This window comes from Colius striatus, chromosome 1 (genome assembly GCF_028858725.1).
Source record: "Colius striatus isolate bColStr4 chromosome 1, bColStr4.1.hap1, whole genome shotgun sequence".
NCBI lineage: Eukaryota > Metazoa > Chordata > Aves > Coliiformes > Coliidae > Colius > Colius striatus.
In genome coordinates this window covers 196,753,552-196,779,457 of record NC_084759.1, presented here as the reverse complement: position 1 = coordinate 196,779,457, position 25,906 = coordinate 196,753,552, and the positions used below count along the sequence as shown (strand labels likewise).

At 34.4% G+C, this 25,906-nt stretch overlaps 1 protein-coding gene across 2 annotated transcripts in view; it reads left to right on the top strand.

Moving 5' to 3' along the window:
- CACNA2D1 (calcium voltage-gated channel auxiliary subunit alpha2delta 1) overlaps positions 1 to 25,906 on the top strand; it is a 393,756-nt gene that overhangs the window by 200,595 nt on the left and 167,255 nt on the right. For both annotated transcript variants that reach the window (XM_061989208.1, XM_061989201.1), the window contains exon 5: positions 8,483 to 8,527. In XM_061989208.1, the coding sequence (XP_061845192.1) occupies positions 8,483 to 8,527 (45 nt within the window). The remainder of the gene's footprint in view (positions 1 to 8,482; positions 8,528 to 25,906) is intronic.

Here is a 25,906-nt window from a genome sequence, read left to right as displayed (position 1 = left end):
AAATCCCGGGACAGGTAAAACCACTACAGGACTGAAGAGAATTGTGTGCAAGGTTGGTAGTATTTGCTACATTATTCTTCCAAAAAAAAAAAAAAACATCTGCAACATTTAAATTTACAAAAGAGTCCCTTAAAGGATTTGGTAAAGGAAATTAAAGCCATTTCAACACTGTTTTCAGGTGACTTCAGCACTAGACAATTAGGTCATCAAATAATAGTGGGGATGGTAGAAGACCAAAAGATTCTCATCCTGCCTCAATGGTTACTACTGATATGGTTTGCATCAGGGATCCTGCCACTGGTTCTTTGAAATCTCATCATAATGAGATGTGGAGCTGAAGATTTATTAATGATTATAGCCTTATTTTGTTATATAGAGCTGTTTTACAGACTGTTCCCATTTTCAAAGGTGGAAATAACTGCCAATCCCTGACTTGTAGTTTAGTTAATGGGCACACATAGGATAGAAGCAAATAAGGCATGGTGTTTCTAAAATTAATTAGTTCTTTTTTTGAGAGAGAAATTCAAAATCGAAATACACAAACAAATTGCAGACTGCCAGAAAAACAGCAGCCTTTCTCAATACAAAGCCTGTTTCTGCTCTCACATGAAAGTTTGTGGGGAGAATTCAATTTTCAGAAATGACAGATTTCTCCATCTGCTCAGTACAGGCAACTTTCCTCACTTTGATCTGCTGAAAATGCATGAATAAATATAAAATCTTATTGTGTTGAAACTTAAGTCCTGCTGCCAGGGAATGCCCTGATCCTCTTCTCAAGTTACTGAAGGGTTGTGGTGCTTACCTCTTTTCTGAAAAAGTGAACAAAACAATTCTTTAAGAAATATTTAATTTATGAGAAACATACTTTGTAACAATTCTGTCCTTACGAGCAAAGTCTTCCCTTTGTATTGTCTTCCCTTCACTGCCAGATTGACAGCTGAGCTTTCCATTCTGTAGGTATGTACAAGTTCCCATTAATTGAATTTTGCACCAATATGAAGGTAATTGATGAATATAACAGAAAAAAAATATGTCTTCCATTGCAGGAATGTTGCAGCAGAAATCTTAAAAACTAAAAGTGTAACACAGGACATGCTTTTGGCATCTGTTCCCATATACAGTCACCATGATGTGCTGAATTGTACCTGTAGCGTAGTACATGGCTAATGCTTTCATATACTGTTACTTAGTGATGCTTGTGGTTTTACTTGTAGATCCAAGTATTATCCTTGAAGTGGAATTTTCAGATTGACTAAAATTACAGTCACTCTGTGATATAATCAACTATACCAGAGTAATATCGATGTGGCTTTGCATCATTAAATCTTCAGTCATAATTCTTCATTCTTTATGAATTAGTTAGCCTTTGATATTTTGCAATTAAAAAAAAACTTATTTGGTTGCCAAAAATGAATTTTTATTCCACTACTTGCACTAAAAATAAATTAAAATAAAACCATGTCCAAAGTTAAAAACAATTTATAAAGAAAAAGATAACTCCTACCAGAATTACATTGTTATATTACCAATTATCTGTATGTCCCTCAGAGACTGTCTTCTCATCACAGGGAATTGAGCTATAGGATGTCTTTATGCAGAAATGAATCATGGACTATGTTACATTATTTCAGAAGAATAGACAGATTTATACAGCCCTGTAAATTCTGATTCAGACATTTGTTAGTCTGAAATGTATTTCTCCTCACTTTATGGAGTGGATTGCATTTAACATGAGACATTCAGCCATCTTTGTGTTTTAATTCTACAGTCAATTTTCAAGTTAGTATTTACAATACATTCCTAATTTTTTCATGAAGTTAGTTATAATCCTGGCAACTGAAGTAGTTCAATGGCAGTTTCTTATAAAAATTCTTATTTTTCATATTGTGGCTGCTTTAAGCCATCAAAAATACCATGATTTGGTAAAGTAAATTACTTCTCAAGTGGAGTCCAGTGTATATAGGATATGCATATAAACAGACTTTACATTTTTAAAACACGTACTATCTTAATATTTTTCTTCACAAAAAATTCTGGTTTGATTTTTTTCAGTTTTATTTTCACTGTATAAGTTTCTGAGTTGGACCATTCACATTAAATGTATTTTACAAAATATGTCATCAGTCAAACTGAGGAAGAAAACGTTGGATTTGCTGTATGGTACCGTTTAATGTGGAATTCAGAGTTCAGAGTAACGTTTACAATAATTTTTCTAAATAGAAGGTCCTATAACTGTACTATTCACATGGTAAGGAAAGAGGAAGGAGAGGAAAAGAAGACATGAGAGCAGAGCAAGTGTCCATTCCTTTTGCTAATTGTCATTTCATTGATCTAATATATTTGACTGTTACTGATTATTACATATTGAGAAGAGTGATAGTAGACAGTACCTCAAGTTGATGGGGTAAGAGGCTTCAGTTTATGGGACCTGAATGTGAAAGTATAAAGTAGGGTCCAAACTTCTCAGAGCTGTCAAGCCTGAGGTACTTCCAAGGTTTTTATAGAAACAGGGTATTAAGGTAGCTAGAGAATATTAATATTGAAAACTCTAGTACTTCCAGAGTTTTATATTCTTCTTCAGCAGAGTTTTTTATTATATCAGTTTTTGAACTCAGATACCTAAAGTCTATCCACTGTCATCACTGCAATCTTTGGATCTACTTCAGATCAAAATACTTTTGAACTGATTTCAAGGGCTCGAAAGTACATTTTTCATACAGTGTATTGTTATCTAGAATCTGTATCTGTACATTGCTCTTATCTAATAAATTCTCTGTTTATATGAGAGTTTTGTGTTTTAGCCCTGGTGTCTCGCATGAAGATGATTAATTCATTTGATTTATTAGTGATGCATCTGTGAATGGACAAGTAACCATCTCAAGAAAGCTGTCTATAAATTGGTTTCCAGATTGATAGTTTCAGTGAAGGAATAACCTGTATTAAGTAGTTCTTTTGCACCTTTTAAAAGAAAGTGTATTCTCTAACAGAGAGTATGCAGCAGTTTTAACGCTCCTTTGTTATTTCCTGCAATCTTCACCTTCATCTGTTCATTACAATTATTAGTCTCAGTAGAATCTTGAGAAAAGCTCTTTACACAAATCCAGTGAAAAAAAGCTCATCATAGATTATAATGCAAACCTGGAAGTTTTAAATTAGTGTATGAAATTTAATATCCTGAGAAAGCAGATCTTTCATCAAATTATGTTTTGAGGAAAAATGTCTAACCCAAGTGACTCATTTGCCCATTTTATGGGTAATATGGAGAAATGTTTCTAGACTGGAATGTTATTGAACTGTTTGGTATTTGTCACTTTCATAAAAAATACTTTTCTTTTAAAAAGAACTTGTTTCTAATTCCTTTTTCAAGATCCTGTTTTAAATCTTCTTTCTAAACCATTTCTTAGACTCCATGTTCAGATACAGTAATTACAACTCATTTACTATGTTGCCTGACTTTGTCCACTTTAAAGACAGAAGGAAAAACAGTCTTTCCTGATATAGATACAGAAGGGGAAAAAATGTTATCTGATAATCCCCTTATTTTACCTGTATCATTTCACTTATGCAAAATTAAAAAGCTATAAAAAAAGAGATTGTATTAGCTGACATTCTCCCCCTCCCCCCCCACCACCATTTTCAGGCTTTTGTTCCCTAAAGTTATTTTCTTTTGAAATAAATGTAATTTTTTATTTGTTGTAGACCATATTCAGCATTCTTTTCTGAAGACTCTAATTGTGCCTTAAACTGCATGTCAGACTATATACGGGATTAAACTAAAACTACCTGGCTTATTTGTCATAGGATTTATTAGATTGGGTTTAAAAGTTAATTACCCTAAAGATATTAGAGTGAACTTTTTTTTTTCTTTAATGCATATCTTTATACAAGGCGATAAAAGAAAATGGATCTTAAAATAAAACAGATGGCTTTTAGCAACATTTAGTGAATTTTTTTTAGTGTTTATAGATATTTACACTAATTTAATCTCATATGTCCAAGAAAGATTAAAAAACCCAGTGTTATTACTATTTTTAGTGTAATGTGCTGACCAACACAACTCCCAATTCTTTTTCTGTGTTCAATATCTTTTTAAAGTATGTGGGATAAATACAATTTTTAAATGTTTCCAAATTTGTGTCTGTGATTCTGTAAACTTATTTTTAAACTGAACAGTCAAAGTCAGACATGTATTTGTATTTTTTTTCCTAGTTTTTGGTTTCTTACTCTACTTCCTTACCTGCAGAACAAAAGAATCCTCATAGGTATCACTTCTGGCAGGTTAACTGCAACACAGAGGAGCTTCTACACATTGAGTCTTTTTAGTTGCTTTTATATATTATCTCTTTTTGGTTGCTTTAGCACATTTTGTATAAAATACAAGTCATGGTAAGTATGGTGTTTTAAAAGAAAATGTTAAGAATCATATTTGACCTTAATTTCATACTTTAAAACATGTACTAATAATTATGCAGTAATATATATCTGCAATATAATGTACTACATTCATTTTAGGTTTGCCTCTACTGGTTCAATGAGTAAAATTTTTAAGGATGGCGAATAACATAATCTCTCCTATTTTCTTTTCTGAGAGAGTTAGTTATCTTCTAGAATCTCTGTAGCAAGTGAAGATATGGAAAATGGTTATTTTTTGCTTTCACATATTTTCTGCAATTATTTCAGAACTTCTGCTTTTAGGAAAAAAGTAATTGTGATGTCTGTGTGAATTAAAATATTACATTAATTTTTTTTGTGTAGGAAAAGCTACAGAAAACTAGTTTCTCCCTCCCCATTTTTTTTTTTCCAAAAATTTTTTATTTTCAGGTAGTTCATTATGGTGTCTCACAAAGTTCTAGAATTCATTTCACAGCTTCAGTGCCCCCTACATGTCTGACACCATTTTGGACTACATCACAGGATCTGGGTTATGTAGAGTCTTTCAGAAGCCTCATGTACAGACTGAGGGCATAACTAAATCTTAGTCATAGCTTTAGTTGAAGCTACATTTCAGTATTTATTTCCTGAATGAAATGCAAACATCTCTTGTGGAAAAGCACGTATTTAAAAAATCACAGATCCAACGTTTCCATTGACAAATAAGCTTGTCCAGCTGATGGAGGTCCATATTTCTTAGACAATTCTTGGAATTCTAGCATAGGATTTACAGAGCAGGTTTTCATACAGAAACTATTACATGACAGTGATGACAAGAGACCTTTCATCTTTAACGCTGGTTAAAATAAAGGAGAATATATAGCTTTTATCAATAAAATTACATGGAAATGTTATCACAATTTACCATATAGAGTTATCTGTAGAATCAGATATGTCTTGGTGCAGTGTAATCTTTTTTTATTGTTCAATTACTTTGATTGAACAAAAAGTATTCTATCCTGTGATGACAAGCCAATTTCATATAATCCTGAATAGAGATTAGGAATTTAACTGCTCAAATCAACAGAGCGTGTCTGTAAACTTGGTCCATAGAGAACCAAAATGAGAGTGTAAATTAGTGTTGATGTGAATTCAAATTTCAGCTGCAGGTGTTCTGAAAGATTATATTTTCCCATTTTTTCTGTTTGATGATTCTGTGTGTTTCTCAAAATCTCTAGACGTAGAGATCATAGAGAGCAGAAAGTTTGTGGTAAATTTTAGGAAGTCACTATTACTTCCCAATATGTTATTTTATGCTGAAGTTTCAGGTTTATGCATTTTGTCTCCTAGTCATTTTCCAGTGCAGTTTCAAATACTTTTGTTCATGAACAGAAGTAGCAGTATTTATCTCTCTTTCTCTCTGTCTTAGCAATTCTGGATAAAGAACACGAATATTTTTACATTGTAACTTAGGTTTGCTGAGTAAGTGGACAGACTTACTTGATGGCAGAAGTGTATAATAGTGGAAAGACTAAAATTCTTTGTGTCAAGAAGTTAATAGATAAACTACTTACTTGAGAACCAGCAATATAGCAATTTGTTCTTGTCAGGAAGAAGTGGTTAAATTATGAAAAATTGTCCTCTAAAGATCGCACTGATCCATGACTCTAATTTGTGAACTCTACAGCATTCAATGTGTTGTAGCACTGTGTATCTCATTTTCTGTATTAAGGGAGGTGAGATATGACCAATGTCAGCATTAGTTTATGCATTATATAGGTAATATCTCCAGGCATGGCAACAAACTACAAGATATGAATGGCCTAATAGGTAATTCATTTGGGAGGTAGTGGTGATATTTTAATTGACTTGTAAATATATCATGTTTCAGAAACATAATTCTTGAATAAATGCTGTTTAATTCAGTAGAATCAGATAGAAATGCTGTGCCAGCTTTGATCAATTTAAACAAATAAATGAAAAATGACGGGAAAATGTAATTGTAATGGTAAAGAATCATTTTAAGTAGATATATAGAACTGTATGCGTAGAAGAGAGTGTTGAAAACTCCTATGCATTAAATGATTATCTGACAAGGTGTACTGGTAGGATAAACATAAACAATAGAAAGGGGATGGGGAAAGAAATTGATATCAAGATCAAAGTCAATAGAAGAGAATTACAATTATAATAGAATTGTGGTTTATGAAAGTGTTCCTATTAAAAACAAAACTACTCAACAGATATAATATGATTTAATATAAATATGTCTGTACTGCTTTTTTGTGGTCTCATTTTTTCACAAACAAAGGAATCCAGGGAAGAGATTGCAGGGGAGCTGCTCTGATGTAACATAATATAACGTAAGCAGGTGTAGTGAAACAAGTCTTCTTTTCCTTTGTCTTCTGAAGTGAAATATGTTTTGTTTTTAAACATATCATCTTGTGAGGAAAATACTTGGGCCAATATTTCCAGCTAGTACCCCTCAGAGTTGAATCCTTTGCAGTTTTAAATGTTGCCTGCTTAGCTTTTTGAACGAATCACATTATTTACAAAGCAGTTATTTTGCATGTGACCATATACAGAGTAAAGAGAACCCAGACAATTTAATCTTTTGCCTGTTCCAACTTACTTGAAGGCTTCCACAGGCAGTACATGATCTGTCTTCACAGCAATCTAGTAAATAAGCCATTACCTTCGGTCTTTAATGAACAAAGGAATTTCCTTCTGTGTCTGTAACAAAACCATCCAACCTGTGGCTAGAACAGTGTCTTGATGGAAAAATGGAACAGTGCATTCTGAAAGAAAAGGAAAGAGGATGAGTTCATGTTAATGGTATTCACCTCAAAATGGCATTTAGCTCATCTAGAATATATTTAATGTTTGGATCTCTAAAATGTCACAAAGGAGAACGAGTGATGTCATTATTTATGAAATGAGTAAAACAATGTTTTATAAAGATCAACTGCTTTACCTTGTAGTACATATGATGCCTCTTTAGTGCATGTAATAATTGTCATTGACTTACCCAATTGAAAAATGATTACTGAAATAATTATTTCATTTTGGCATTTATTAATTTATTATAATAATTTATAATAAATTATTATTTATTTATTAAAAGATTTCTGTGGTTGATTTTTCCTTTAGATACATAAATCCAAAAGAATTACTATAAACAAAAATGAAAATATAAAATTAAATTGAGGTTAACAGCAATCACTTTTGCCTATTATCAACATGTTACCGGACAGGAAGAAACATAGATTTTTTTCTCCTTTATGGGACTTAAAAAAACATTATCTGTCTTATTTCATACAGAAATGCACATAACAATTGCTTTCTTGCAAAAAAAGAATAGAGTATATTACAGCAATTCTGTTTAGTGGAAAGCTACAATGAAACTAAATCTTTAATACTTTTAAGTGGTTCAGAATAATATCAAGAGAAAAAATAGTATTACATAGGCAATACTCCAATTTTCAAACTGCTGTAGACATTACACTGAAAGAAGCTTCTGACTGATTTTGTAATGGAAACTAGTAATCTTCTCCCCCGTTGCTTTGTTTGAATTACATGGTGCAGCATTTCCACAGAGCTGCCAGGATCCACTCTATGCTACAGCAGCCAGACTCTCCTGTGATGTATTTTCACAGATTTTATTTTCACAGTGGGAAGTGATTAAAACAATAAACATGTGCAACAAAATACTTAACCCACTTAGCAATGCCCATGTTTCATTGTATCTATTGCTTGCTTGATGTCATGGTCATTGCACAGTGAAAGGGTCATATGTCTGTAAAGGAAACACCTTATGAAAGTCTTTTAAGAGCTCTAGATTTTTTCCAATGTAGTCTACTTTTCTAACTGGCTGGTATGGAGTAACTTGTGTAGCTTACCAGGAGAGAAGCATTAAATGAATGAAGTTAAACACAAGCATGGGAAATATTATGTGCAATAGAAGGCAAGCAAAGGTCTGGTTTTGTCTCATTTTAAGGAGGATACATAAAGGAAAGTGGTTATATTTTAAAATGTGGTTTAGTAGAGTATATTGGTAGTAATATTATTCTCTACTTTCAAACTAACAGAATTACTTTTCCTTCTCTTACAGAATAATGATATAATCTATTACAATGCAAAAGACGATCAAAATGATGTAAGTAGTATGTTTGAATTTTTTAATTGCCTGTAATCTCAGAAAGTTAAGAGATTGAAAATAGTAATGAAACTCTTAAGACTAACGTATAAATGTTTTGCATAAACAATACATCAAAAAATCTCAGAAACATCTTCAAATGTTTCCTCAAGAGACATATGATAATTTATGTTGTAATTCTCTACTTCTGTCTTCCCTTATAGGACTGGAGAATCAAAATGATAAATGGAAATAATTTACTTTTCTCTAAAGGAACCATTTCCTGGCCCTATTTTCTGAGCTCACATTATTTTGTCTGTTCTTTGTAAGAAGTTTTTTACATGACAGGAAAGCAGATTTAAAATGTTACAAAGTATTTCCATGCACTTTATAATCACTCCATTGACTGCTATAGGCTTTGGAAAACTTGAAAATCCAATCTCAAGGTTTTAGACCGAATGCATGGTACATTGATTTCTGGTTCTATAAAACTCTTGCTTTAAGTGGTTTGACATCTCCTATCTGACTTTAACTATTAAAAATCTTAATGTCTTCTGGGAAAAAAACAAGTTATCCTCACCTTGACTTCAGATAACACAACTGCTTGCCTTCATTATAGATTTAATTTATAAAACCATATCAAAATGTTGTAAATGTATTAATCAGAATTGCCAGCATGTATCATTTGCAGTTTTTAATCAAGTATTCTTTAGAGATTGATGGCATCACTATTGTAATTGATGCTTCTGCTGTAAGGCAATTAAAAAAGGTACATAGATCATGTCAAGCAGAATTATTTGATATGCTTGTATAGAGTTACAAGTACTAGAATTCAGATGCAACAAAATTAGTCTTGAGTTTTAAAATTTGCATGCTTTAGGTAAAATTCATTAAAAGTAACCTAAATTGGAAAGACATTGATTGACCTCCTCATTAAATCTACTGGGGTTGCAGCTGCTAATCACTTCTGGAAATAGTTTACAAAGTTTAAGTGTAAATCTAAGTATACCATATAGTTAGAGATGGTGGATTACGGTGTGAAGTAAAAAGACACTTCTACTACGATTAAGTAGTATTGGGAAAGGTACTGAGGTGACTACTTCTACAGCATATATCAAAAGCTGTTAGGCAAGGCAGGAAGGGAAGGAAACTTCCAGAATTTATTTACATTTTGACTTTCCTCAGGATTTCCCTCAGAAAAAAAAAGCCCCCACACCCACCCCCACCACCCCAACAACAAAGCCCTCCTAAATTTTATTCCACCAGGTGTTCTTCTTATATCTGTTTGAATTCTTGGAGCTTTATTGTCATTAAGACTAGGTCCTTGTGAGTCACCGCAAGTAATGTTTTAACATGACATAAGCAATGCAGCGTTCAATACTCAAACACATTGATAGCTTGGCTATTATTTTGAAATGTTTTGAATCACAAAGAAAAATTTTAAGTCCTAGGAATTTCAGCTTAGTGGGATTAAATGTTTTGGAGATCTGTGCTATCTGGACAATGTGAAATATAAAAATACAATATTGAGACTGTGGTTCTCTCTGAGTTGCCAGTATATTTATGGGACTATATGTGTATTTTTCTTTATAACAATCCTCAAATCAAAAGGTTAAAGAGGAAGAAGTTAAAAAAACATTTAAAAAAAATTATTTAATTCTATGTTTAGAAAACAATGTGAAGGGGAGGAATACCAAGTACAGTATTCACAAGCTCTGGTTACTTGAGACCATGTGCTTTCTGCTAGTCATTTAAGCTTTTTTGAGTAGCTGATTAAAACAAATGTTTTGACTTAACCAGATTCAATTAAAAACTTCACCCTGAGTTTTAATCACACCATAAAAAGAAAGGTCAGTCTCAGATCTCAGCCACTAATACCTCAGTGGTTCAGCATATCTGCTAAGAATTGGGTTTGCTCATCTTGGAGATACACTTGAATTCTACTTCTCATATAAAGAAGAACAATGAAGATGGTGAAGGGTTTGAAGCATGAGTCTTATGAGGAGGGGCTGAGGGAGCTGAGATTATTTAGACTGGAGAAAAGAAGAAGGGAGATCTTGTCACTCTTTGCAAGGTTGTAGTCAGGTGAGTGTTGATCTCTCTCCCAAGTAACAAGCAATAGGACAAGAAGAAACGACCTCAAGTTGTGCCAGGGGAGGTTTAGATTGGAACAGACTGACCAGAGAGATGATGGAGTCTCCATCCCTGGAGATATTATAAAAACCTGTAGATGTGGCATTTATAGACACAGTTTAGTGGTGGGCTTTGCAGTATTAGGTTAACAGCTGGATTCAATCTTATGGATATTTTCCAACCCAAATGATTGTGTAATTCTAGCTATTTAGGAAAGGTGAATATTTCATAGTGATGCTAAAAATCATCCTCCTTCAGCTGCAGTGCCAAAATTAATTCTTAAATAATTAAATAAATCTTAATTATATTATAGAAAAAGAAGCATTATTGTGGAGATGTAATTTTAACCTGCAGATTTGGATCTATTTAAAAAGCTCAGTATTTCAGAGACCATTAACCTGTACCTCCTGAAAGAGTCTCTTCCATGTGCCTTGAGTTTTTCGTTGTTAAAATTTTTATGTTAATATTTCTTCAAAAGTTTAAAATGTAGGAATTCTTTTCCTTCTGTAGTAGACTTGTGACTGATTAGATAAACGCAGGTTAAGAATACATCAAAAATTTATCTTCTAATTGTAGCACTTTGTTGAGGAAAAAAAAAGTTGTAGATATGCATATGGATGATTTGTATATCATTAAGAATGTTAGAATCAGTCAAATACTTTTTGATAAAAAACATTGTGAAAATGGGTGTACTTAGGCCTGTGCTCTCAGTAAGCTATCATGAAAGAAGAAGCAGTGAGGGTAACATTGTTAGTGATCTGAATCCAGGTCTCAGCTATGTATGCAAACACTAAAGACTTTTCACAGAATCATGGATTGTTAAGGGTTGGAAGGGACCTCGAAAGATCATCTAATCCAACTCCTCTGCCAGAGCAGGACCTAATAGAGTAGGCCACACAGGAACTCATCCAGGTGGGTTTTGAGTGTCTCCAGAGAAGGAGACTCCACACCCCATCTGGGCAGCCCAATCCAGTGCTCCATCCTTCACCGTGAAGAAGTTTTTCCTTGTGTTTCTTTGGAACCTCTCACGTTCCAGCTTGTACCTGTTGCCCCATGTCCTATCATTGAACATCACTGAGAAGAGCCTGGCTCCATCTTCCTGACACCTGCCTTTTCTCCCCTGTTCTTGCCTGAAAAAATGCTTGACAGGACTTAGGTGGCTTTTTTTGTTGTTGTTGTTGTTGTTAATAGAGAAAGATTTTAATAGAATAATCTGTGAAGCAGTCTAGTAAAACTGCTTTTGCCATCTACTCTTTGCTATCTAGCAAGTTCATTATATTTTTCTCTTCCATGCTGTGATTCTTCATTAATCACAGGACATGGTATTATACTTCTCTTTCAGTACAAATAGTAATAATTAGTAGCAGAAATGTATTTATTAGAATTAGATATCTCTGCCATTTACTGTCGAAATCTCTAGAGAGCTGTTCATTTTATATTGATAGGTGTCTAACGTTATCTGAATCACTTCTAGATATGTGATTCTCTCCATTGACCAGGCTTCAGTAAAGGACCCTTTTAGATCTTAACTTTTAGATGTTGAAGAATTAGAATAAATTAATCTCAGAAGTGCTACCTGCCAGTTTTTATTCATCTACACCTATCCTTTTAAAATTATACTTTTATCAGAACAATCATCTTAAATTCTGTGTATTTTTTCTGTTGAATGTTAATATGCTACATTATAGTTTGCTTTCCTTTTTCTTGTTTGTGTACCATAGTCAGGAGATCCTTCTCTCTTATTTTTCATCTTCTGTCTCAATGGGCCTTTCCGAATCTAATGATTGTGTTTGCTTGGACTTAGAAAAAAACAAGAAGCATGTGAAGACCAATCATTCTTTGGCCTTTGGATTTCTCAGCCTCTTGGATAAACCAATCAATTTATAACCTCTTAGTCCATCAATCAGTAATATACCTTTTGTACTCTTTAACCAACAAGACCAATTAGATTCCACTTGCTTATTTCCCCCACAGCACTGTGTGTAATGTATGAGCACTTCATGATAATTAATGAGTTTTTTCCTCACAACCAAGTAGGAGGTATTATATTCTCATTTTTCATATCTCATAGGAAGATAATGGCCAAACTTGTAATTTAATACAGGTCTCTCAGGTTTTCATTTACTATCCTTTTCCCTAGAACCCTTTCAGTTTGATATATTGCAGTCTATCTCTTGCACTTTAATTTGCAGGTGTTGTATTTGGACAAATACTGCAGTGCTTTTATTGGACAACTGAGTGGTACCACATTAAGAAACCCTTTCCCAGAAGTTTTAATATTGCTTGGCCTGTTTTCTCTTCCTGTCCTTTGTACTCTGTGTGCTTAAATAGTCATCTTTGCTTCACTGTTCAGTTGTTTCCTCTTTTTAGTACCGGTCTCCATTGCATTTCTAGTGATTCCACTTCTTTATAGATACTTTCTTAATCTAATTTTTATATTTCCATGTGTTCAGATAATCCATCCCCTCACTATGCATTGAATTGCTCAATTGTGAATTTCCATTCTTCTTTCATTCCTTCCTTAATGATTCTCTTTTCTCCTCTTTGCATCTTGTTCCTTTTCTACCTTTTTTTTTAGTGTAATTTATTGTCATGGTTTTGTGAACTCCATCCTGCAAGCACTACAGCCTAAGGAAAAGCAGATTTAAATTTTTCATTGGTGTAACTGAAAGAACTATTAGAAATAAACAAAAAAAAAGTTTCTTTAACATGGAACAAGCTAAATTTCATGCAAAGCTTGCAGTTCCTCTGTAGGTTTTACTCCTTAAGATTTAGTTGGGCACAGCTTGTTGTATCTCCTGGCAAGAGTGGTATCTCTGGTTAGCACAAGTGATTTATTAGAGATTTCCTTCACGCAATCCGATGTTGGATTGCAGTTGTGACTGAGAGAATGTGCAATTATTAAACACATAATAAGTGATAGTAACACTTTTATTTTACTGAATTCATGTGAAGACTCTGGAATTAGGTGTCCTTTTGTGGAGCAATCTGCACAAAATGTGAATTCACTCTGTGACTAGGGTCAGTATGTGGACCCCACCAGAGGGAAACAATTTGGAGCATGCCTATGGCTGTTTTTAAGATGAAAACCAGATTTGTATTACTGTATAAAACTGATAATCTGTCTTTGCTGCATGGTTTAGATAGTATTACTATATCAGTGATGCCTAGTTAATTTGGAATAATATGTGAAACATTAGCTCTCAGAGTTTAAAAATTCAGCATGAATACAGCTGTCCTTTTTAAAAAAAACTACTGATGGAAAAAAACCCATATCCACATCAAATAAAAAACTGTTGTAAAACTAAGAAGGGCTGATTAGGTCTGAATGTAAGCTTTACAATTTTTTTAAACAAATCCCTGATAGATATTTACATATTTGGGCATGTAAGGTGGAACTGATCACACAGAGGACATGGGAGCTGATTGTACTATCTTTTACGTACTCTTCTGTAAGTGTTTTTCAAAGCACTTTAATCTTCACTGAGAAATGTGGGTAAGCTATAAGCTTACCCACCCAATGAATCTCACTCCTATTTCTAATGGTGAGCTGAGAGGTGTGAAAATTTTCAAACAGGACACATACTCCTAGTTGCTTTAGAAAATACCACCCCCAAACTTTACATAACCCTTACACCAGTATTTTCTACTAATTAATGAAATCAGGTGTTGCAAAATTGGCTGTGATATGCAGCTAGAATCAATTTTGAAAAAGGAAGTCTGGTAATGAATTAGCCCAGGTTTACCTGAAACCAAAGCTGAATCTATTCTAGCTTTCATTAAAGAAATGCTGATTGTTTTTTTCTAGCAGAATCCAAGAATTTTCTGGCTTTTCTCCTCATGATATACATTGAAAAACAGAACAATGAGTTTCTTGAACAAACAAGTATAGTATTTCATGGATTTTGTAGCTGGGCAGCAGAAAATAAGGGTTTTCTCTCTGAGCCAGTATTCTAGGAGCTGTGTGTTGGGTAGAACCCTTGAGGGGAAGATGTCACCTGAATATGCTTAGTTGGGAAGAGAGTCTGGAGGTGGTATGGGGCAGATGGAGGACTACAAAGGATCAAGTATCAAAGGTAATAGGTATAAAGAGAAGTTTCTAGAGGCTGAGAGGGTGATGTCTATCTGCAAGTCCAATAGCTGTCAGTTACTGGTCTGAAAAATGAGATCTACACTGACAGTACAGAGGAAGCTGGGGCAGACATTGCTTTACCTATTACATGTGATCCAGCAAATTTCCTCTGTTTTTAGAGGATTTATTTATTTGTTTCTTTGTTTTAACATTCTGATAATACATACCTTTAAAAACCTATCCTGGATCTGCAGTAAGAGCAGTTAGTTCTATCTCAGTGCTTTGACTGGCTGTGTGCACAAATATCAAAATCAATATCCTGCCATCTAGTTTTATCTCAAGTGGACTTCCAAGCCTTGTTTTCTTCCAGAGCTGAAGCTAATAATATTTCATCATATCATAAACAGTGAAAGATAGGCATTTCCAGGGATAAATTTGTCTCAGATAATTTAGGATGAGTGCTAGGCTGAAAAAGACTTAGTCTCCTTTTACAATTAAGGCAGTCTAGCAATTGTAGCCAGCTAATTTCTTTATTTTACTTGCGCTGTTCCTATTCCTTCTGCTTTCATTGTGTAACAACTAATGTGATTTTATATTGTAACATCGTAGGTCACTATGTGAAATGGATGCATTATATATATATTCTACATATCATAGAACATACTTACTTTGGTGCATGTATTTCACAAAATCATAGAATGGTAGGGTTGGAAGAGACCTTTAGAGATCATCTAGTCCAACCTCCCTGCAGAAGCCGGTCCACTTAGTTCAGGTCACACAGGAACATGTGTCTTGAAGACCTCCAAGGAAGGAGACTCCACAACCCCTCTGGGCAGCCTGTGCCAGGGCTCCCTCACCCTCACAGTGAAATAGTTTTTTCTTACGTTTAAGTGGAACTTTTTGTGTTCCAGCTTCATCCCATTACCCCTTGTCCTGTTGCTAGGTACAATAGAAAAAAGGGATGTCTCAGCCTCCTGACACCCACCCTTTAGATATTTGTAAATGTTAATAAGATCTCCCCTCAGTCTCCTCTTCTCCAGACTAAACAGCCCCAGTTCCCACAGCCTTTCCTCATATGAAAGATGTTCCAGTCCCCTGATCATGGTGGCCCTGTGCTGGACTCTCTCCAGCACTTCCCTGTCCCTCTTGAGCTGAGGAGCCCAGAACTGGACACAAGACTCCAGATGAGGCCTCACCAGGGCAGAGTAGAGGAGGAGCAGAACCTCCCTTGACCTGCTGGCCACACTCTTCTTTAGTGAAGTTGTAGAAAAATCCTGTTATAAGATAGAACAAAGTGTTTTGTCTTTAGTATATGAGGAGAAGTAATTAGGAAAACTATGTTTTTAACTTTCATGGTCTTACATCTATTCATTTTTATTTTACAAACTGACTTACTGTTCTTATTTCTAGCAAATTTCATGGTACTTTGACTTCCAGATGTTTTAGAAAAATACATGCTCTGGTGTTTTTGCTGTGCGCTTTCTGCTGTCTCATCTGGGATCCAGTGTTATAATTTCTAACAGTGTGGTTTGGATGCCATTCTTTGGATAATGAGCATTGGAAGTGATATTGAGGGCATGATTGACATTGTCTGCTTTTAGTATGAAGACTTTGTGCATTGTTCAGTGAGGAATGTGTGCCTTTTACCAAGTATCACTGGGAAACATGTCAGGTCTTTCCATTTCAAGGCATTATAGGTAAGCTTGAGTCAAATCTATAGGGAGAAAAGGCATTCCTTTGAGCTTCCTGTTGAAATTATAATGATCTGTTGCCACAGAGAGCAGAGGTTCTTGCTTTTTTTTTTTTTTTATGATTTCAGTTAAAAAATCAAGTGTCAGGTTTATATTCCTTTGTCAAATTTGTGCAAGTTTTCTCTTCTCCCAAATGAATATACGTTCTAGCATGCAATGAAAAATACATGATAATGAAATATATTAATGCCCCAAAGCTATCTCCTACCTGTGAAACAGAGTTATGAAATAATAATGGCAAGAGTGATAACTGTAGTTGTCAGTGCCCTAAAAAAGATGAGGATGTTCTTAATGCCAAGAATCCTACCTTGAAGGCAAATTTGCACAAAAGAGCAGTGCTGAAAATCTCCCTATGGAGGCTAAGTTTATGCCACATCAAAGATCAGAATTCAACCCTAAAGCTAGTGATTCATGAGCCTAATGGAAAATTTCTTCCTTCAGGATATTTCCAACTAATATCAAATGCATGAGTGATAACAACTGCAGTGAATGCAGTGTAATTGTTTGTTGGTAAATAAAACCTGAAATTGTTACAGAAGGTTTATAGCATTTGAAGCAGTGATTTTTAGCAAGTAATTTCTTGCCTAATTACAAATAGCAATGTTGTACGAGCGTTTTGACATTTGACTTTGAAATATGTGGATCAGACTAAGATTTTTAAGTGGAACAAAACAAAACATGTGACTGAAACTGGTATTTTCATATGATTGATTGAAGTTGAAAGTAGACTTTGAAAATCTAGTCTCTGGTCCTTATGTAATCCGCAGGTTAGTGCATGGTTTAGTGTTACCTGGTGCTTTTCTCTGCCTAGATACAGCTAGCATTTAATTGGTGTAAAGATGCGTTATATTTACATGACCATGAATTAGTGAATTATGTTTATTTATGGGTTTGAGCCCCATTGAAATCACAGGAAAATTAAATTAGGAGGGCTGCTGTAGGTCATTTAGTCCAACCTCTTTCTCAGTGCTGAGCATTACCATTATTCATTCTGTAATTTACACAGAAGCCAGTACAAAGAGGAAAGAGCAATAACCAGTTAGTATGCTGGAAGATGTACAAAATCTGCACCTAACCAGTATGGCTGAAGATAAGAATGTGCTGTGAAACAAGATCATTTTGTGGCTTAGTAAAGCATGGTAAAAACAACTGCATCAGATTAAAAAAATCAAATTAATTAAATGTTCACATTTGGTTGGTATTATAACTAATTCCCACTGCAGCATTAAGATGATTTAACAGTTCTTGTTCTCCAGGGATATGATCTTTAATCAGATGTGGGGGTGGTAAAAGGTAGGCTGTGTAATTCATTCCAATAACAGCAGTTCCTAGTTTGAAATTTAATTGGGGATGTATGAAAAATCTAAATTATCTAGAGTGTATTTTGTTCTTGAAATTGTAGAAAATCAATTATTCTATAGGAATTTTAACAGTGGATATTTTTATTTCATTTTAATACACAAATTTGACTGTTCTAGTGTGTTGTGAATGATCAATGGTTTGAAGTAGGCTATGCATTTGAAAAGATATTTTTGTTTTAAATAATTGACTGGACTTTTCTGAGCTACTAACATTTATGTCAGAGTAAGATGTGCTTTTATTCTAATATGACTCCGTATTCTTAGTGTTGACTAATTATATCATCTTATCCAGTCAAACAACTATTAAAATGAGGACTGAAGTAGGAAGTTCTGTGTAACACATGGTAACTTAAGGACAAGTAGTGAACAGCCTGAACAGGTAAACAGGTCCTGAACCCTTGACTTTTCCCAGGCCATGACCAAATATAGAAGAGAGCCAGGTTGAGAAGTTCACGTGTCATTATTCCTGAACTCATGACCAGGATGCATGACCCAGGAAGGATGTGGAGATGTTGACAGAACTTTCAGGAATAGAGAGGATAGAATTAAGGATCACTGAAGCTAGGTAGACATACACAAGTCCATGAGACCAGATGGGATGGATTCAAGAGTGCTGATTATGAGGCATCTCTCCATCACCGTTGTAACACTGGGGATATTGTGAGACATTCCTGACAACTTAGGGCTGGGGAAGTGTCACACATCTTCTAGGAAGATAAATATATCTTATGTGCTTATATATTTAGAATACATATTCATTTTACCTGACATTAGAGTTAAAGAGAAAATAGGAGAGAAGATAAATGAATTTTTGCACACTGATGTTACTACAGGAGTCTTTTTACAGCTTTGCTGTGAAGGTCAGCTGTAATTTGTAGTAAACAGAAAAGAACACAACTTTCAATTCTTTTCTGATTATTACACAAGAAATCAAGATTTCAACAAGTGCTAATTCCAACTCAGTAAAATATCATGTCACTTGTACAAAAGGCAGCTGATTGCACAGATCTCTTTAAAATGAATTACAGTATTTGGTAATATGCTTAGATGACTAAAGCTTTGCAGCCTGTCACCCTGCTGTCTGATCTAACCTCCTTAGCCTTACCTTGTTGGGACACTTAGAGATTAAAGTCTCTGCCTCTTCAAATCAGAGGCACATGTAGTGCAGCTTGTAAGTAGATGGTCTCTCTGAACTCAGTGGGCATTAGTTACAGGAACCAACTGACTGAAGCAATGTATGCTGTTAGTTTTCAAGTAAACATCAAGGAGATGAAGAAATAATCATGGCTTACAAAGTGGAATATGTTCCATTTGGTGAAGTCAATGGTAACTTGAATATCTTCAGTTTAAAAGAGTAAGAGTAAGAAAAGTATTAGTTAAACAGATTGGAATTTTTAGTATGACATATTGCTATGTTCTGTCCCATTTAGGACACTAGTCTGTCACAAAATTCCTCCTTTAATACTTGACCATTCATATGCTGACTACCCTTTCTAGCTCGGTAACCGTTCATTGTGTCATTATAAATAGGCTGTCTCTTTCAGTTTCCTATTTAGAAAATTGTATAGAAGTTTTAGTTAATGATTTGTAAGCCATAGGTACATAATGCAAGGATAGGTCATTTGGAAATGATTAAAAATAAAAATGGTATCAATCTTTTTAATGTTTTTATTTGTAATGTGGATGATAAAATGCTTAGAAAATAAAATTGATTGCTCTTATAATTTTCATTAAGTCCTTTAGTACTGTCTTTTTATCTTAAGGTTTGGGGTTTTTTTAGCTTATTGCCAAATATTCTCTTATATATTGATAATGTTACTTTTTGTCAGAAATTAAGAAAATAGTTATTTACAAAAAACTGTAATTCCCTGAGTTGTGATAATGTAAGAGAGTTTCATAGGTGTAATGTCTACTGTTTCAAACGGATTATTTCCAGAAGATTGGATTTCTGTTTTGAAATCTTCACTAGAATAATTTAGGAAAACCCAAACATTTTCATTTGTTTCACTACGATGTAGTTCACTGCAATGCTACAAGACAGACAGATTTTCATAGAATAGTTTGAGTTAGAAGGGACATTGAAAGATCATCTAGTCTAACTCCCCTGCAGTGATCAAGGACATCTTCAATGAAATTAGGTTGTTCAGAGCCTCATCCAAACTGACTTTGAGTGTTTCCAGGAATGGGGCAGCCACCAACTTCCTGGGCAACCAGTACCAGTATTTCACCACCCTCAATGTAAAACATCTAGTCAAAATCTACCCTCCTTTAGTGTAAGATCATTGCCCCTTTTCCAGTCAATACAGATCCTACTAAAAAGTCTTTACGTGTGTAAGAGTTACATCAAGAATTCATTTATTCACAAAACAAACTCATGATCAGGGAATTTTGTGACCAAGTTAGGATACAAAGAAAAATAAGACATTATTATATTTGGGATGGATATATAATTTTATCTAAAAGTTCTGATCAGAAAGTGTGAGCCGTGAAGGTCAGAAAAATTAGTGCCTGGAGCAGGTTTTGAACTATCCATAAAAGTAATATAGTAGTGCATACAGTAAACAGGGACAAGTCTGTAAATAGATGTATAGAAATAATTGTCAACAGAAGATAATTTGTATTCAGAAAAATTACTAGAGGCAATTAAATGCTTTTTAATTAATTTGATACTATCTATGATGCATATTAAAGTTATTCAGCTGGCAGAATACTAAAAGTGACTGCTGTCTTTTGTAAAAAAATGTAAATACTTGATAGAGTTGTATTTTCTTACTGACATGCAGTAAGTAATATGCATGAGGCATATGGAAACACTAAAACCACTGAAAACAACCTCTTTATTTTAAATAAATAAGTATAACACACTGACAGTTGCAAATAGAAAACTGTTTCCCTACCTCTGAAGCTACCTAGACCCAAATATGTGTTTGGGTTTTTTCCTTATGTTCATATGTATGAATGTGTATGTGTATTTTTGTTTTTAACACCTCTCTTTTCTAATTGTAGACAGAACGATATCACTACTTAAAATCTTAATGTAGCTAAATGAAGACTGCAGTTTCTTACTGACACATAAGCAGAAGTGAAGTAAACTGCAGTTTTGTCAAAGCCACCTTAAAGCCCTCAGAATTTTCCCACTGCCGGAACATAACATCTATCAAAAAGGAAATAAAAGAAGTTGTCAGAAGGCAATGCACTCATGACATCTAAAATGCTATGAAAGTGTTATGGCTATTAGAAATGCATTCTAGTTGCCTCTTCAAAATTAACTTTGCTCTGTCTTGTCCTTAGAAGAGCTATTCCCATCCTTTGCTTGCTGCAGGCATATTGCTGAGCTGTGTGCTTCGAGCAACCCGTCATTTTACTCTCCCTGCTATGTCCAGCTGTAACTTTTTTATAGGGCCACAAGCAGTGCTGGAAGGGCTGTATATGTAGTTGTACTGGCTTGCTTTCCTCTAGGATTAAAAAAAACCCAAAAAACCAGCAAAACTGATTTTGAGAAAGGAACTAAACATAAGAAAAAAATCTGCTTATTTTGTGTACGATAGCATTCACTTATAAAGAATAGATTTGGAGTGAACTAAAAGTATATGCAGTGAGTCCCAATTATTTAAAATTCTACACTTAGAAACATCAACAGATATTCAGAAATCAAAAAGGGACAAAAACCTCAAGATAAAAATATAAAACTTTGGGAAATATGCAAAGAAAGACAGAAAGGAGTGACAGAGCAAGAATTTTGATATGTCTACACATGTGACAATTCTAATTCCATCTCCACATTGATTCTCTGAAATGGCATTGAGTGGAATGGCGAGATTTTATCAAAGCACAGACCCTAGATACAAGGGTAATAGAAAAATTCTAGCAACCAATTCCTTTCTCTTTTACATAAGTATGAAAGCAGGCCACTGTTTCTTGCTGGATATTGGTTCAGGAATTAAAAGAAAAATTAAATCTAACTTTTACTATTTTGCCTTGATGTGAAATCTCTTCCGATGTTTTGAGTGACTTGTACATCACTTCTGGAAAGTGTACCTTTAGAAAACAACTGAAAGTGGCTGCAGTTTCTCTGTGGTTTTTCATGTGTTTCACTGGTAGCATTTTTTAAATGAATATAAGTTTTCTGATCTTTAAACATCCTCAAGACACAAGAAACCATAAGTCTTTATATTTGTGTAAAAAACTTTTCTGATTTTTACAGCAACCTATGCGTTCCAATGAAATTAGTAGAGATAAAAGATCCACTTGTCTTCCTACAGTTGTGATGATGAAAAGAAACAAAATGCTGTAAAAAGGATTTGGAATATGTTTGGCTGCAGTGAAAAGGATGAATAAGCAATGTCAGAGTTTCTTGAAGTGACCTTGCTTCATTTTGGTGTAATTGTTGTTTGCTTTTCTGTCCTCATCTTTCAGTAACACTTTTTGGCATAAATCTTCCAGTAACCTCATGTACATGTGTTCATTTTTTTAAGTTATGTAATGTGATTTTAGAGAGAAGTTGCAGTATTTCTGCTGTGTATTTGGCTTAGAAAAAATAGAAAGTATTTTATTTTAGATTTTACAAGAAGTGATTTGCCAAGATTACAAAGAGCGACTACAGAAGAACTCTAACTGAATTTGAGCTGCTATATGAATTTCCCTTGATTCTGATAGTGAATAGTAGACTCATGAATAATACTTTATTTGTTATTTAAAAAAGCACCCTAAAATGGCCCAAATGTGAGCAGAAAAGAGAAATGGATTTTATCTACCTCACAAGGGAATGAGAAATTGGTCTGGAGATTCATTGCAGAGTAATGAGTGAGTTATTTTGCTGCCTGTCAGTGGTAGGTAACAATGTAATTCAATAAATTTAGGCCAGGTTCAAATAGATAGAAAATTAATCTTCAGCCTCTATCTCCAGTGGGATTTTCCTGTGCCAGTATTGATTGCATTTCAACTCCTGACTTGAGAGAGAAATTGTCTGGAGCTGGATTTTAATTATATTCACATGCTGGATTACTTTCTTTCAATATATGTATTTACTGCTTTCCTGAAAACAAAGTGTAAGTGGTATTAAAAATGTAGCAACCAATGGCACAATCTGTAAGGCTTTTGATAGAAATAGCAGACTAAAGTAAATACATTGAGGTTTTCCTTTTTAATCATACTTTTTTTTTTTTTCTCTAATTCAGATGTAATTTATCTAATATTCATAAATTTGACAAAGGAAAACTTTATACTTTTTACTTTATGTAGAAGGCTCTCCTATCAATGTTGGATGTATAAGGCTTGGCACAGCATTAGTCTTTCAGGTCAGGAGATACTGGCCCAAGTGAGTGCAGCACTAATTTGTCTATAATAATTCTGGTACTTACCTGTTGTGTGCCACTTGGTGTCCCTGGGTTTTTGGGGACAGATAGTATTAGAATTGTATGTTACAAAATACTCAAAAAAACTTAACAATGTGGATACAAATATTTCTACATTACTTTGTGTAGTTCTTGTAAATCCACAGTCATTTTTAGGGGGAGCCTGGGTGTGTGTGCTGTTAAAAATATGGGAAGTAGACTTCATGTTTAAAAGTTCAAGGCATTTAGGTGGATTGTTTAAATCCTTTCAGTTTCAACAAAGTTTTATCAGATGTTGTCAGTAGACTTGAAGCTTTTTCCACAGCATGTGAGTGATGGGAGAGGCTGAAAGCTAGTATCTGTTACTTGGAATGAAAATGAAATGCCAGCCAGAAGAAACATGATCATTGTCTGTTCAGATGCTGCAGGTATTTAAATAAAAAGTCTTAATATGCTGTAGTATGTAAACTTCCCTGAAAGAACTGCTGGATTGGATGTGATGATTTCCTCCCTTTCTCTTTTACCAATTCTCTCTCTTTCTAGAGTATTTCTTGTGGAAAATTAGTTGTAAGAAATCTTCTGACACCCACTCAGTCTGGAGTTTTATTGTAATAATGTGGCTCGATGATCCCAGATTCTTTTATGAAGTGTTTTGTGAATGCATCAAGAGTTTGTAGTTGCTAGTAATAATCTCAGAAATAAGAGTGTTAGGGTTTTTTTTTAAATCAAATGGCTTTTCAGGCAGGAGAGAAATTTTCTCATATGAATGTTTGATTGTAGAGATTGCATTTGTAGAATTACACAAACTCATTACTTTGAGCAGCATGAACTCAAAAGATAACTCATGAAACTAACTCCAGAATTTGCTTAATGTATAGTGTTCTGGTTCTGGAGGGAAAAAAATCCTGTGTGATAATGTAGAAAAACAGTCCAAACCTAGTAAAAACTTATGTAAAAATTGAGACAAGTTACATGGTCTGAAGAAATCATAATGTTATGTCATTCAAAGTCATAGAACACATAAACTGTTACTGATCCTGGCTCCATTTTGCACAGTTCAAAGTAAGTTATAATGGTTTTTGGTGGATCAACTTGGGCTGGCTGTCAGGTGCCACTATGTCACTCCCCCCTCTATCACTTCTCTCCTCAGCAGGGCAGGGGAAAAAAAAAAAAAAGATAACAAATGATTTGTGAGTCAAGATAAAGGCAGTTTGATAAAGAAAAGCAAAGTCCAGGCATAGAAACAAGGGAAAACAAAAAGATTTTTTTCTCAATGTGCCATCACCAGGCAATGTCCAACCACTTCCTGGAAAGTGGAGCCTCAGTACACATAGTGGTCGCTCCAGAAGACAAACACCTTAATATGTATATATGAATATGTATTTAGTCAGCTTGGGTCAGTTGTCCTGGCTGTGTCTCCTCACAACCTCTTGCTCACCCCCAGCTTACTGGCCTTTGTGGGGTCCTTTGGAAAGACTGACTTGATGCTGCCAAGCACTGCTCACCAGTAACCAAAATGCTGGTTTGTTATTAACACTTTGCTAGCTACAAATACAAAGCAGAGCACTAACAAGGCTACTATGGGGAAAGTTAACTAAGTCCCAATCAGACCCAATACATGATTTTACTTACTGATAGATTTCAGTGAGTGGCATAGTGGATCAAAATTTGCATTGTAAAAGTGTTTTGTACTTTTTTAATTCACATTCTAAAACTAAATCAATACTGTCTTAGAGACATTTAAATGCAAAAATATGATATTCAGAATTCCTCTGGCAACAGAAGTTCTTGTGTCCTACTAGAGCTATTCTTGAAAGTAAAGCTATACACATAAAAGTGAAGGGCAGCAGGTGGTCTTAGGTGTTCCAAGAAAAATAACAGTTTTAGATAAGTTACACATTTTATCAATTTAGATTATTTAATGCTATGATTGACCTCAACTTTACCTGGCAATAGATCTGCTTAAAGAAAAAATCATCCCTTAGTTTGAGTATTAAGTTATCCTTTCCCTTCTCTCTCATCCACCAGAGTGATGTATTAAGTAACATAGTAGCTATGCTGCACAGAAGTAGTCAAAATTAGTGCTAATCTTTCTTTCTTCCAGAAGTTTTGTAGACATGTGTTGTGAGACTCGTCTCGCCTAGTTCTAGAAAGCTTCTATATCTAGGTGACTTGCCCCAGGGCTATCTTTATAGTGAATGGAATGTAGGAGACACTTCTAAGGCATGATTCATGTCATGGGAGAAGAGGTGTCTAATTAAGATGAAATGAATTGCACCCTAAAAATACTTGACTATGAAGACAGCCTGGGGAGATGAACTATATTGTTGAAATCAGTGGATGTCACTGGTTAGATAAGTTCTGCCCTCTGTGTTTCCAAAGGAAACCACCTCCTTGCAACTCATCTAACACTGCTACTTACTTCAGGAAACATTTGAACCTATTCTTAGAATAAAATTAGTCTGTAAGCCTATGATGGAGCAGGTGAGGAAACATATTCAGTTTGATTAGGTTATTTTGTGGTTAAAATTTATATACTTATAAGAGAGAGAGAGAGATTTATGTTTATGTTTTGATAAGGAAAAATAGTGACATTAGTTAGAAAAAATAAGACTTAGAAAGTTAGAAAGGTTAGGAAAAATCCTCTGTTTTTCATGAATTTTTAAAACTAGTCCAAATGACTTTGTGAATTGCAAAAAATCAAGAAGCCGGGATGCAAGCAGGTGAGAGAGGATGGGAACACAAAGCAG